We start from the raw sequence: 14,006 nt of genomic DNA, 5'->3' as shown, positions 1-14,006 counted from the left end.
TCCTGTTGTGAGCGGTAGAAAATGAATGAATGAATGAATGTTAACGACTACATACACATACTATTAATTTTGCGGGAAAATACACGCAATTAATTCGTTACATTCCGTCATCGTCTTGTTTAAATCCGTTGTGCAGACATGCAGTTAGCGTACCTGTATGTATTTCCGTTTAGGCTTTTATTTTGAAGGCGCATTCATTTTACTTCCGTTCCCGTAGCAGATATTGAAGTGCTGGCGAGCATCTTTGCGGTCACAGTCAGGATATCAGACAGCGTGACGCGAGAAGGAAGAAATAAATTACGCTTTGTTTCCAGCTTGTTTTCCCCCGAACCATCTACGTACCATCAGCGGGCCCATGGAGAGCAGAGCCCCGCTTGTGTCCACCGGAGCCAGCTTGAGCTTGATCGGATGCCTTTCACCTCCGCGCCGCCGTTAGGTGTTCTCCATTCAGGATTAATTGGTTGACCGACCGATGGCTCCCAAACATGTGCTCCTTCCCAGCAGCGGCGGTGGCCCCAGGGTTTGTCCGGCAGCACGGAGCCCGGACGCCTGGACGGTGGCGGTCGGCTCGCCGACGAAGGGGACGAGGATGCTGGGCCGGTGCTTTGTGAGCGTCGGTGCGGTGCTGATGCTGATCCAGTGCTCCTTGGCTGCTGATGGTGAGTTGCTGATTTTTCAAGCTTGTGCAATCTTTACATCCCAAAACACAAACATAATGTCAGTCTTTGTCGTGTGTTGTTGTTGTTGTTGACTGTCACATGGCTTTTTAATTCATGAACATATAAGACGACCATAATTGGATGGCTGCTGAGTGGGCTTGTTTTGACTCTTGTATACAAATGTGGATGCCTTTGCAGCACTTTTGTTGAAGTTTCTGTTTAAAGTGCACAGCAGGGATGTCCAAAGTGTGACCCGGGGGCCCCTTTTCTACCAGCAGCTCATTTTTATTGTCCCTCTGTGTATTGCAAAAACACATAAGTTATTATTAATGATATATTTTCATTTGCAGTGCCACCTATTAGTTAAATGTGTTGTTCACAGTGTTTCTTAAAATGCAAGGTACACTCCAAAAACAGAAATTCAAGTCAAAAACCCTCAAAACAACCACTAGAGACTATAGTGTGTATTTCTATGGGTGTTGTGTTTTCTATGTTCAGGTAGCGTTCTATTTCTAACATCAAGCTCTATACTCTTAATATTGTTAAATCAGTCAGTAATCTTCACTTGCTAAATGTACTGCAAAAAAAGGTCAGTAAGGATAATTCATAATGCCGCCTACACAGAACATACTAACTCCTTATTTCTAAAATCACAAATACTTCAACTTGCTGATATAGTTCATCTTCAAACAGCTAAAATAATGCATAAGGCTAAAAATAACCAATTACCTAAAAATGTCATCCAATACTTCTCTACAAGAGAGGAGAAATATGATCTCAGGGAAGAACTACATTTGAAACACTTATATGCTAGGACTACGTTAAAAAGCCATAGCATTTCAGTATGTGGAATCAAACTATGGGATGGATTGAGTAAGACCCTCAAACAATGCACAACGATGAGCCAATTCAAGAAACAATACAAGCAGTTGATGTTTGCTAAATACAAGGATGAAGAGTCTTGAACCAGTCATGATGTGCTATATATATATATATATATATATATACTATATTGACACTTACTATGGTACCCATATGGTACCTCGAACTTCGGTACGTGACAAAAAAACAACTTAAATTATATTAGGAAAGCAGGAAGTGAACAAATGTAACAGTTACTGATTGTAAAAGTACCAGATGGAGGGGTAGGATTTAATAAGCTTTGCTTCTTCCTACTCCTTTTGGACATGTGGAACTGTGAACTGATTATGTGATGCATTCAATTGTAATCTGATGCATGTTCAAATGAAATAAAACCATTACCAAATATTCAATTTCTTCTGGGAGTCCTGCTCATGTCTTCAAAGACGGACATCCCTCATGTTTGGTTCCACTGTAGGCACTTGTCAAACTTCCATTTTGTTCCATGAACTTGCATCATTTCTCTGCAGTTTTTTGGGGGTTTGGGCGTGTTTCTGATCTTGCAGAAGTTGATGTGATTAACCCTGTGGTCCACCGTACAAGGAACATATTTTACATTATAAACATGTCACAGCCCACAGGTAGATACTGAGGTTAACTGTATCATCTAGTAGAAGTGTATTTAATAGTTTGGCCTGTTAGATAGTACATAGAGTATTGACCTACAGTGGATTTTTTTTAGCTTCTTTAACACATAAAATGTGTCAAGGTGGCCTTCTGCATCCTTTGTTTTTTCTGTATGTGGTATGGGATCATCTCCAACATCTTACCTTTCTCTTTTAATGGTAATGGTAATGGTTTTATTCCATTTGAACATGCATCAGATTACAATTGAATGCATCACATAATCAGTTCATCCATCTGGTACTTTTACAATCAGTAACTGTTACATTTGTTCACTTCCTGCTTTCCTAATATAGTTTAAAATTTTTATTTTTATTTTTATTTTTATGTCACGTACTGAAGTACTCGGTGATATGACCATCCAATGACATAATGGGTACCATAGTAAGTGTCAATATAGTGATATATATAGCACATCATGACTGGTTCAAGACTCTTCATCCTTGTATTTAGCAAACATCAACTGCTTGTATTGTTTCTTCTTTATGGATTACATAAGCTACCTCCATCCTGTGTCTGAGTCCCCCGCTCCCTCCCCCCAAAAAAGACACAACAATGACCATGCTCTTCCTCTGCGATCAGCGGGCAAGTTTTATTAATTCATGGAGCATCGGGCCTCCAGCTTCTCAACCTCCAACACACCCATAGGGGACGTTTCATTGTCGACACAGATCAATGATTTATGAGTTCCCTGTCCTCCCAGCATCCCAGGAAAACACCAAAATAGCAGCAGAGACCTTCTCATATCGCTTTCACTGCAGCTCTGTGTATGGAAAAAACAGTTCCAGTCCTATCCAACTTTATTTGTAAAGCGCTTTAAAAACAAGCACAGAGAACCCAAAGTGCTGTAGAGAATATATAAAATACACAAAGGCAACGGCGTATAGCTAAACCGGCTTAAATAAAATTATGGTAAAAGAAAGTGTATGAATGTAAAAGTGGTTTTAAGTAGAGATTTACAAACAGACAGGGAAGAGGCAGATCATTCCACCGCTTTAGGGCCACAACAGTGAATGCACAGCCCCCTTTGAGCTTGCGTTTTGTCTTGGGGATAGTCAGGAACAGCTGATCAGTTCACCTCAGTGAGGAAAGATAGGGCTAGGCCATTGCTGCATTTAAAAAAAAAAAAAAAAAATTATTTCAATTATTTAAAAATAAATGAAAATGAATGGGCAACCAGTGGAGTGAAGCTAATTACGGGGGAAATGTGGTCATATTTCGGGGTGCCAGTTAAGAGACATACATCAAATGAATTGTGCTGAGCAGCCAGGACTGACAGACACGGTTAATTGGTTGATAAGTGAATATCTGCCAAGTAGGAGTCCTTATTTATGAATGGAATATTTTCCTCGTTACACATATAAACCTTCTAAAAGAAAGTTTTTTATTATTAGAGCCCTCTTGATGTGACCCAACACCCCTATAGTTACTTTACACTCTTATTACCTTATTGTTTCTGATTCCACCCCTAACTCATTGAACTCATTGAACTCATTGGCGGTCGAGTGGTTAGCTAGGAGACCCAAGTTCAATTCCTCCCTCGGTCATCTCTGTGTGGAGTTTGCATGTTCTCCCATGCATGCGTGGGTTTTCTCCGGGTACTCCGGTTTCCTCCCACATTCCAAAAACATGCTAGGTTAAATGGCCACTCCAAATTGTCCATAGGTATGAATGTGAGTGTGAATGGTTGTTTGTCTATATGTGCCCTGTGATTGGCTGGCGACCAGTCCAGGGTGTACCCCGCCTCTCACCTGAAGACAGCTGGGATAGGCTCCAGCAAACCCGTGACCCTCGTGAGGATAGAAAATGAATGAATGAATTCAGCTGTTAACCTTGGTGGTGTAATGGTATAGCTGCTATAGCAGTCAAACATGGACATTTTTAAATCTCAAGATTATTATTATTTTTTTTTTTGCTGAGTCTTTTGTAGAGCTGCAAGGCTGAGTGGTTAGCGCGCAGGCCACACAGCTAGGAGACTCGAGTTTGATTCCACTCTAGGCCATCTCTGTGTGGAGTTTGCATGTTCTCCCCGTGCATGCGTGGGTTTTCTCCGGGTACTCCGGTTTCCTCCCACATTCCAAAAACATGCTAGGATAATTAGCGAGTCCAAATTGTCCATAGGTATGAATGTGAGTGTGAATGGTTGTTTGAAGACAGCTGGGATAGGCTCCAGCATACCCGCACGACACTAGTGAGGACAAACGGCGTAGTTGAATGGATGGAAATAATGAAGAATAATTCTATAATTTTACCATTGTTTTGCATAAGAAGTGACATTTTTGTGAAAGACAATGTGAGTTTAAAAGAAGATTTCTTATTACTAAAGTGTGCATCACAATTAGCAATGACACAACAAGCCTCCGTACACCGTTGCTACACTCCTGACATTTGTGGGGCGTTAAGAATAGATTTAAGAATGAGTATCGAGAAACGGAAAAACGAAGAAGCCTGCCAAAACATTTGGACAAAACACACACTTGGCAAGTCACCCTAAGTACATTGGAGATAACTGCCCACTTTCTAACACTTCCTCTTTTATAGCCGAATACTTGAGAGCGAGATTTTGTATGGCGTGGTGAAAGACGATTTGACTTCCTTACCTGGTTACGTAACAAAGCACTTTCAGATGATTTTTTTTTTACTCTCCATCTCTCTTTATAAATAAAACATGTAAACATAGGTTTATACGGCTCTTCATGCACCGTCAATAGCTGAGATCTTTTTGGTTCTGTGTTACCATGGGAACAGATCTGCAGTCTGTAGTTGTCTCGCTGCTGGTTGGTGTTTTGTCAGTCAGCGGTTGCGATAACATGAGAGTACGTTTTAGGTGAGAGTCTGATTCCATGACACACACATATGATCATATGTCATACATATGATTAACCTTACAATGCATCAAGATTAAAATGAATGGTTAATCACTCTTTGATTACATTGAATAACTGTTCCTCTTATTCACTTCCATGATGTCTGTAGGCTGTTTTGTGATAGAGCTAGCTCTGCCTCATCAAAGTTGTAAGCAGGTTGCATAATTTGTGAGGTCTGATGCAACTTTTTTTTTTTTTTTAGTGGGTGTTAAGGGAAGAGATGCTATTCATGCATGTGTTGAATGGGCTCAGCTTTCAAGATTGTGCTCATTTGTGAGTGACATCAGTCGTCGGTGTTGGATGTTACACAATGCTGACTTCTTGTATGTGTGCTGGGTTGACATTCGTACTATGTCCGAATATAAGAAACATTAGCCACGTTTACATGAGGAGTTTTTCTCCGAAAGCAATGGTATACATGGAAAGGAATATTCCAATGGCGTGTCTACATGCGCCGCTATAATCAACCAGAATAGTCAATGGGGCATGCGCAGTAAAGCGTAAACACCAACATCACGTGATACCGACTTCCTCGACTTTTTCTTTCACTTGTTGGAATAACTGCGTATTCCCAGTTTTTAATTCGTTCGGTCTTGAAATTTAGTTTGAATCAAAAACAAACTTTCCTTAGCAGTCCAGTGCCGATTGCTTGCCTCCATTTTTTTTTAAATCGAAGAACGACTCGAGCTGCGCGTTACGTCATATTTCAGCATTCGCTGAAAGAACGCACCCGGGAACAGGAAAATATAAAGTTCAATCTTGCTAATATTTTATAATTAAGCTCGGCACATGTTTTATATAGATATGTATTTTCCTTTTTAATAAAACTGGACTTGTGAATGGCGTATAGAAGGGTTTAGATTCTGTTCCACAGATGGCGCTAATGCACACCAAAGCTGCTTGCCAACCGCCAATAAACAACAGAAGAAGAAAAACACCACGAAGAAGAACGCAGTCTGACAACTTTCCGATTGAGCGGGTACAAGATACCTCAATCGGATTGGGGAAAGGAATATTCCACCCCTGTGAATCCCATTATATATTCATTTGGATTGGCACTTTTCTTTCGGAATGAGGTGTATACAAAGGTTACATTCTTTCCGTTTGAGCAAATAACCCGAATGGAATTGGAATATTTGGGTCCATGTAAACGTGGCTACTAATGGTTTATAAAACTACCACTATCATATTACAATGTAAAATTATTTTTATAATTAGTGATGCTCTAATCTGACTGTCAGGGGCCCAAAAATAGGTAATTAATTTACTCCTTCCATAACAAACACCTTTTTATTTTTCTTCAATAAACTCACTTTTTAAATAGTGGAGTAGTGTAGCGTGCAGAAGGTTACACATTGTAGGGAAATTTTAACGTATGCGCATATGCAGTTTAGTTTCAAATATCCATTTTTTATGGCGGGTATGCTGGAGCCTATCCCAGCTTTCTTCGTGCACGGGTACACCCTGGACTGGTCGCCAGCCAATCACAGGGCACATATAGACAAACAACCATTCACACTCACATTCATACCTATGGACAATTTGGAGTCGCCAATTAACCTAGCATGTTTTTGGAATGTGGGAGGAAACCGGAGTACCCGGAGAAAACCCATGCCAACTCCACACAGAGATGGCCGAGGGGGAAATCGAACCCGGGTCTCCTAGCTGTGTGGCCTGTGTGGTAACCACTCGGTCAACGTGCAGCCGACTTTATATAGTTTTTTTAGTTCATAATATAGGTGTTATATTTGTAACAAAATTGTCATTTTGATTTAAAACATTTAAAACGTCGCATGTTTTCCTCGTGCGTGTGTGTGGGGTACTACCCCGCCTCTTGCCAAAAAAGACAGCCGGGATGGATGGAGTTGTCACCAAACCCCGCCTCTTGCCGGAAGTCCCAATCATAATGGCCTGTCTGTTTCCTGTCTGTTTTTCATCCTCCAAGATTTAGGCCTGCTAGCTGACAAGCAGATCGACAAAGAAACAAAAACACCGCCCCCCCATAACGCGCCCCAGTTTTGTTAACAAGTGTGGTCATTAAAGTAACAGCAAAACATATGGTTGAAATTGTTAAGACGTCATATTTTACAGTGCAATTGTTTTTTTTTAGTGTTGAACAAAGACTGTAAGAAAAATGTTCCTTTTCATTCCAACAACTTTCACTTTCTCCCGAGCTTGCCGCTCATGATGTACATCCCTTTGGTCAGGCGCCCCTGGGAACCTTAGCTAACTTTGGCATTGTTCTGCGATGTGTTTTTGGCATTTGAAGCATTTTTCTTCAGCATTCCATTGTTTCTGTTTTTGGAGTGTTTGGATGTTGCTGCATGTCAGCTACCATAGTTTACTTCCACTTTGATGATGCGCAATATGATGACAAACGTGGCGAGGGAGGGGGGATGCAGGTTAGCCTGCATTGGGACTAAACACAGCTGACTTTGCAGGGAACATTCTGTTCTTTTTTTAACAGTTGTTGACTGACTGGTGATGATATAATTAGAGGAGAACAGATTCAGGTTTTTTTTTGCTAGTTCAGGAGTTGGCAACCTTTTTGATCTGGAGTTTCTTTGTAAGTCAGTGTGCCATGAAAACCTTTGTATTATTATCATGAATTATTTAATAATGACAACATATAAAAATGCATGCCTCCTGCAAATATTTGGGGGTGGATGGCAAGGGAAGTTTACAAAAAATAAAATCAATTAAACCGGTTTCCTCCCACATTCCAAAAACATGCTAGGTTAATTAGCGACTCCAAATTGTCCATAGGTATGAATGTGAGTGTGAATGGTTGGTCTATGACGTTATTGTACATTCTGTTCTACTTTATTAGCCATATTGCACCCCGCCTCTTGCCCTAGGTCAGGTGGGATAGGCTCCAGGACCCTAGTGAGGACAAGCGACATAGAAAACAAATGAACTTAGCCATATTGTGCTGAGCAGCCAGGACTGACAGACATGGTTAATTGGTTGATAAGTGAATATCTGCATTTATAAATGTAATATTTTCCTTGTTTACACATATAAAACTTGTGTAGGACCTTCTAAAAATGTTTTTTTTAACATTATTAGAGCCCTCTTGATGTGACTTAACACCCCTATAGTTACTTTACACTCTTATTACCTCTCAGCTAATGTCATGTTTTTGATTCCACTACTAACTCATTGAAATTGAACAAATGTGGGCTGCACGGTGGAGAGTGGTTAGCACGCAGGCCTCACAGCTGGGAGACCCGAGTTCTATTCCTCCCTCGGCCATCTCTGTGTGGAGTTTGCATGTTCTCCCCGTGCATGGGAGGTTTTCTTCCCACATTCCAAAAACATGCTAGGTTAATTGGCGACTCCAAATTGTCCATAGGTATGAATGTGAGTGTGAATGGTTGTTTGTCTATATGTGCCCTGTGATTGGCTGGCGACCAGTCCAGGGTGTAACCCATTTGTCAGGCCATTGGATTGGTCGCACATAAAGACAAACAACCATTCACACTCACATTCATACCTATGGATAATTTGGAGTCGCCAATTAATTTAGCATGTTTTTTTTGGAATGTGGGAGGAAACCGGGAAAAAAAGAAGAAGAACATGCAAACTCCACACAGGGATGCCTAAGCTGATAATTCCAATCATAAACATAATCAAGCCACAATGTTTCCTTGCTCAGGTCTCCACCATCAGTGTGTTTTTTTTTTTTTTTTAAGATGGCAGGCCATCAGAGGTGTGTCATTACATTTAATATGATTCTGACTGGAATCAGTCCAAGTGCCAAAGATCCATCATGTACCCCTAGCCGAGGGAGGTGCAGGACATCAGCACCCTGCACATGTTCCCAGCATTAAAGCAGCCGTTACTAATTTCACTTCACTCTGTATGGCTGCAATCTGTTCTCTGTGCTGCCCTGATTTTGCATTGCTGTCGTTCTTCACACTCTTCCTCGGACTGACGAGAGAGCGAGAGAGAGAACGAGAGAGAAAGAAATCCAGTCAATGTGGGGGTTTGTACATTATGGGCTAAATTTAAAACGGTTTGACCTTGGAGATATGCATAAATAACCTCCAATGACAAAGCCATGTTGACAATCAATCTCATAGTTTTATTAGCTATATGTAAAATATTTTCACTGTTTTGCATACCTACTAGAGCCACTAGCGGCGATGTTATTCTTTCCTCTGTTGCCAGGCAGAAACATGGAGGCAGCTTCATAGTGTTGTATGATGAATTCCGCACTGGTTCAAGCTGTATTGTTGTCTTTGTTAGCATTCCTCCCAACCCCAAATACTGCTTTGACAGATTCCGAGACTGTAGATACATCAATCTTTTAGCCTATGAAGACGCACACAAGTGGAAAAATAAAGTGCAACTGCAAAGTTAACAATCTATATTCCACGTGTGTGTCTCTGTGTAGACTAAAATAGGTTCAAAGTCACAAAAGGACTGAGACAGAATAGAAGGCGGTAATCAGATTAAAAAGTAATTCCCTCACTTGTAGATTAATTACATAGACCAAGGCAAGGCTCAGTTACAATTATACAGATAGGCCATCTCTTGGTTGTTGCAGAAATCTCATTAGCAACATAGTTTTGTTCTACTCTGTAGGGGGAGTGGGGCATTCATGCATTCTGTACCGCTTATCGTATAGCGTGCTGGAGCCTATCCCAGCTGTCTTCAGGCAAGAGGCGGGGTACACCCTGGAGGTGGCAATCGATGTCAACTTATTTTCTGACTGCTAGCATCAAGGTGAGCATCCATCCATTCATTTTCTATACCGCTTATCCTCACTAGGGTCGCAGGTATGCTGGAGCCTATCCTAGCTGCCTTCGGGCCAGAGGCGGGGTACACCCTGGACTGGTCGCCAACCAATCACAGGGCACATATAGACAAAAAACATTCACACTCACATTCATACCTATTGACAATTTGGAGTCGCTAATGAACCTAGCATGCATATCGGGTTTTGTGATCGGCTTTGAAAGCCATTAATCGGCCTATGCCGTTTTTATGGAAATTGTCTGTTACAAATTTGTGGCTGTTGTTTTGAAGCATCTTTACTATGTTCATTCATTCATTCATTTTCTACCGCTTTTCCTCACGAGGGTCGCAGGGGTGCTGGAGCCTATCCCAGCTGTCTTCAAGCGAGAGACGGGGTACACCCTGGACTGGTCGCCAACCAATCACAGGGCACATATAGACAAACAACCATTCACACTCACATTCATACCTATGGACAATTTGGAGTCGCTAATTAACCTAGCATACATATCGGGTTTTGTGATCGGCTTTGAAAGCCATTAATCGGCCTATGCCGATCACATGTTCTTTTTAATGTAAATTATGTCGGTTACTAATTTGTGACTGATTTTTTAAGCATTCCTACTATGTACGTATGTATCGGAATAACCTTCTCAAATAGTAAGGTACTGTCAGGGTGGGCACAAGAGTCTTTCATTTTAAGTGACCTGCCAACATGTACACATTTATTGTACTCCTGAATTTGCTTGTATGTTCTCAATTTTGTTGCATATTTCCTGGTTTCAGTTTCAAATTCAGTCTGTACAGTACAGATAAATGATTAGATAATTTTATAATAATATTCAAATTGGCGGCACGGCGGTCGAGTGGTTAGCGCGCAGACCTCACAGCTAGGAGACCAGGGTTCAATCCCACCCTCGGCCATCTCTGTGTGGAGTTTGCATGTTCTCCCTGTGCATGCGTGGGTTTTCTCCGGGTACTCCGGTTTCCTCCCACATTCCAAAAACATGCTAGGTTAATTAACGACTCCAAATTGTCCATAGGTATGAATGTGAGTGTGAATGGTTGTTTGTCTATATGTGCCCTGTGATTGGCTGGCGACCAGTCCAGGGTGTACCCCGCCTCTCGCCCGAAGACAGATGGGATAGGCTCCAGCACCCCCCGCGACCCTCGTGAGGAAAAGCGGTAGAAAATGAATGAATGAATATTCAAATTGGGGGTGCGCGTATAAATTTCTGGCCTTTGAGGGAGGGGGGGCATCACATAAAATAACTGAGTAGGACTAGGTCAAGTGGAGACTTGAAATTGTCCATACATAATAATGTGAGTGTCAATGATTGTTTCTCTATTTGGTGATCAGCTGGGATAGGCTCCAGCATGCCCCCCAGACCCTATTGAAAACAAGTGGCATTGAAAATGAATTTAGTTATTGCAGTGTAGAAAAAAAAACTTTGAAAACTAAAAAAAAAATTCCTGAATGTTGATTAGTTACTTTTTCCCACAGGATGTCGCTTCGGCATCCAAACACACCACCAGATGGGTGTGAGACACTTATTTTCGATTGTAGCATCTGTGCAAGTGAGAGAACAGGGAGGGAAAGGGACGCCAGAGACCAAAATGAAAAAAGGAATCAGTTGTCACCTCTTTAGGGTGACTGGAGGAGAGAAGGATTTAGCTCTGCATGGGCTCATCTCGTCCAACTCCCCACGTATTGCTGCAGCTGCTCACCACCTTTTCCATAACACACAGTCGCAGTCTGAGGGGTCTGTGGAGTCACAGATGTGTGCGTGTCTGGAATTTTTGTTTTTCCTGCCTAAACATGCTAGTCTGTCCCTTCATGCATCAATTATTGTGACTGCTGACTAGCCCACAGAGGCCGAGAAGCTCAGAATTGAGTTGAACAGATTTTAGTTCATGTTGTGTGTTTCTTTTGAAGCTGGTGGCCACAATTGTCCACAGTAGCATTCTCATTAAGGAGGACTAGAAATAGAAACCTTGGTCATGTTCTGTGGTAAGACCAGCCATGTTGTTTGGTCTAGAGACAGAACCACTGAGGAAAAGACAGTAAACAGAACTGGAGGTAGCAGAGATAAGGATGCTAAGGTTCTCATTGGGAGTGACTAGGATGGATAGGATCAAGAACGACTACATTAGAGGGACATTAAATGTTATAGGCCTTGGAGATAAAGTCAGAGAGGCTTGGCTGAGATGGTTCGGACATGTCCAGAGGAGAGATAGTGAATATTTTGGAAGAAGACCAAAGAAGAGGTATACGAATGTAGTGAAGGAGGACATGAGGGTAGTTGGTGTGAGAGAAGACAGGGTTGGATGGAGGAGATTGATTTGCTGTGGCGACCCCTGAAGGGAAAAGCCCAAAGAGAAAGAAGAGGTCATGTTCTATGAAAGACTATCTAGTACTATTTATAATCAATATATATGGACCCACTTTTATAAGATTTTGGCTTGGCAACAGCATTAATCAGCATTTTACGTGACGCAATTGCAATTTTCTTGTCTCAAATTGCTCCACGGTATAGTGGATCCCTGGAAATCAGCGATTCAGCATATGACCCTGGACTTTTTGTCCACTCACAGCTGCTTTGGTTTAAGTCTGTATATTCATTTAATACTAAATAGAACGGGAAAGTGTAGTACTGCTGCGCCGTGCAGGGATCGGAACACTATATAAATGAAATATTCAGGATGAAACACTGCCCAAAATAATCATCAGAATTACTCATTTGTTCATATGATGCACACGGAGCAATGAACAAATTTACTCTGTGTCCTTTTTGCTGCGTTCTCCTTGCGACGTGAGGCGTTCAGGCGTGAATTGTTTTTAATGTTTATTCGCACACCTCCATGACAATTGGCGTACCCCACTTCAACCTTTTTTGAGCCACGGCATGTTTTTTTACGTTGGAAAAATTTTGCGGCACACCAATAACCAACATTATTTGCTTCTTTCAGTTTTTTCCTGATTACGGACTCGCCACAGCAGATCCTTTTGATCCGAATACTAATTTAACTAACAATGTTACAAAATGTCACCACTACCTCTCACGTGCATCACTAAGTCTACGAATATTACATTGCTCTGCCAGTCTTTACACCAATGACACGCGACAATGACACAATGACACAATGAAAATTATTATTACATGTTAATTTAAAAAATTTATATTGAATAATTCCTCACGGCACACCTGACGATTTCTCACGGCACACTTGTTGTTGAAAATCACTGCACTAGTGACCCCTCCTTTTGCCCAAATTCAGTTGCCATCGGCTGCAGCTCCCCAACGACCCTAAACAGGATAAGCGGTAAAAAACTGATACATGGATGGATGGATGGACTTCATTCGTCAGCATGCATTTATGAGTAGAATTAAACTCCTTCAGTCGGTGGCAATTAACTGCATCCATTTCCACATGACAGCTTGTTTTTCTCATTATGTTTGTCTGGTGAAACAAAGTTTCACTGATGTGTGAACACAGCGATTGCCGTCAATGAGGAAGGTAATTATTCCCTCGGGAGAAGAAAGTCAACCTGCGTAGATCAGAACTCACTGTAGTACTGGGAAGAACAAAAAAAAAAAAAAAAAAATCATTATGAAATATTCATAACCATGCATAATGGGTACATGCTGTTCAAATTGACTGTTCAAACTATAAATTGCCAGATAGAACTTAATTAGATTGTGCTTCTGAAAATGGAATTATTATTATTATTAAGAACTGGTTAGGTGAGGTTTACTATGGAGCCTGTGAGGATGATGCTCAGCTCTCTTGAGTGTGTTGCTTTTGTTATGTAACCGGTAGAGACTAATTAGAGTTGACTTCATTCTCTTTAGGAAAGTTTTACAGACTGCAGAGACTTAAAAAAAAAAAAATGTAATTTTTATCATCACATCTTGACTGCATGTGGCGGCATTGAGTAAAATGACCATGCATAATCAAAATTCTCCAGTCACTAAAGTAACGTGACTGAAGCTACTCTCATATAAAATCCACTCTAATACTCCCACACCTATACACACACAGCGAGTAGCCTGCCATCAAAGGGGACACAATAAGGGCAAAGCCACGTCAAGAGCTCAAGGCCAATCACGTGCACGCAGCTCACTCATTGGTTCATGCGGTCACATGAGGCATCCTGCAGCAATTTTGCTACCATGCGTTTTTAGTAGGA

The 14,006-nt window shown here is 41.3% G+C and overlaps 1 protein-coding gene across 2 annotated transcripts in view; it reads left to right on the top strand.

The window, feature by feature from the left end:
• Positions 1–147: 147 nt before the first annotated feature.
• The window catches only part of kiaa1549la (KIAA1549-like a), an 81,703-nt gene continuing 67,844 nt past the window's right edge, over positions 148–14,006 (top strand). Inside the window, exon 1 of one of the 2 annotated variants that reach the window (XM_058076707.1) lies at positions 148–659. In XM_058076707.1, the coding sequence (XP_057932690.1) occupies positions 473–659 (187 nt within the window). In that variant the 5' untranslated portion in view covers positions 148–472. The remainder of the gene's footprint in view (positions 660–14,006) is intronic. The other variant, XM_058076708.1, reaches the window with a different exon arrangement.

This window comes from Doryrhamphus excisus, chromosome 6 (assembly GCF_030265055.1).
Source record: "Doryrhamphus excisus isolate RoL2022-K1 chromosome 6, RoL_Dexc_1.0, whole genome shotgun sequence".
Classification (NCBI taxonomy): Eukaryota; Metazoa; Chordata; class Actinopteri; order Syngnathiformes; family Syngnathidae; genus Doryrhamphus; species Doryrhamphus excisus.
The sequence above is the reverse complement of the archived record's forward strand: the minus strand, read 5'-3'. Positions and strand labels throughout refer to the sequence as shown.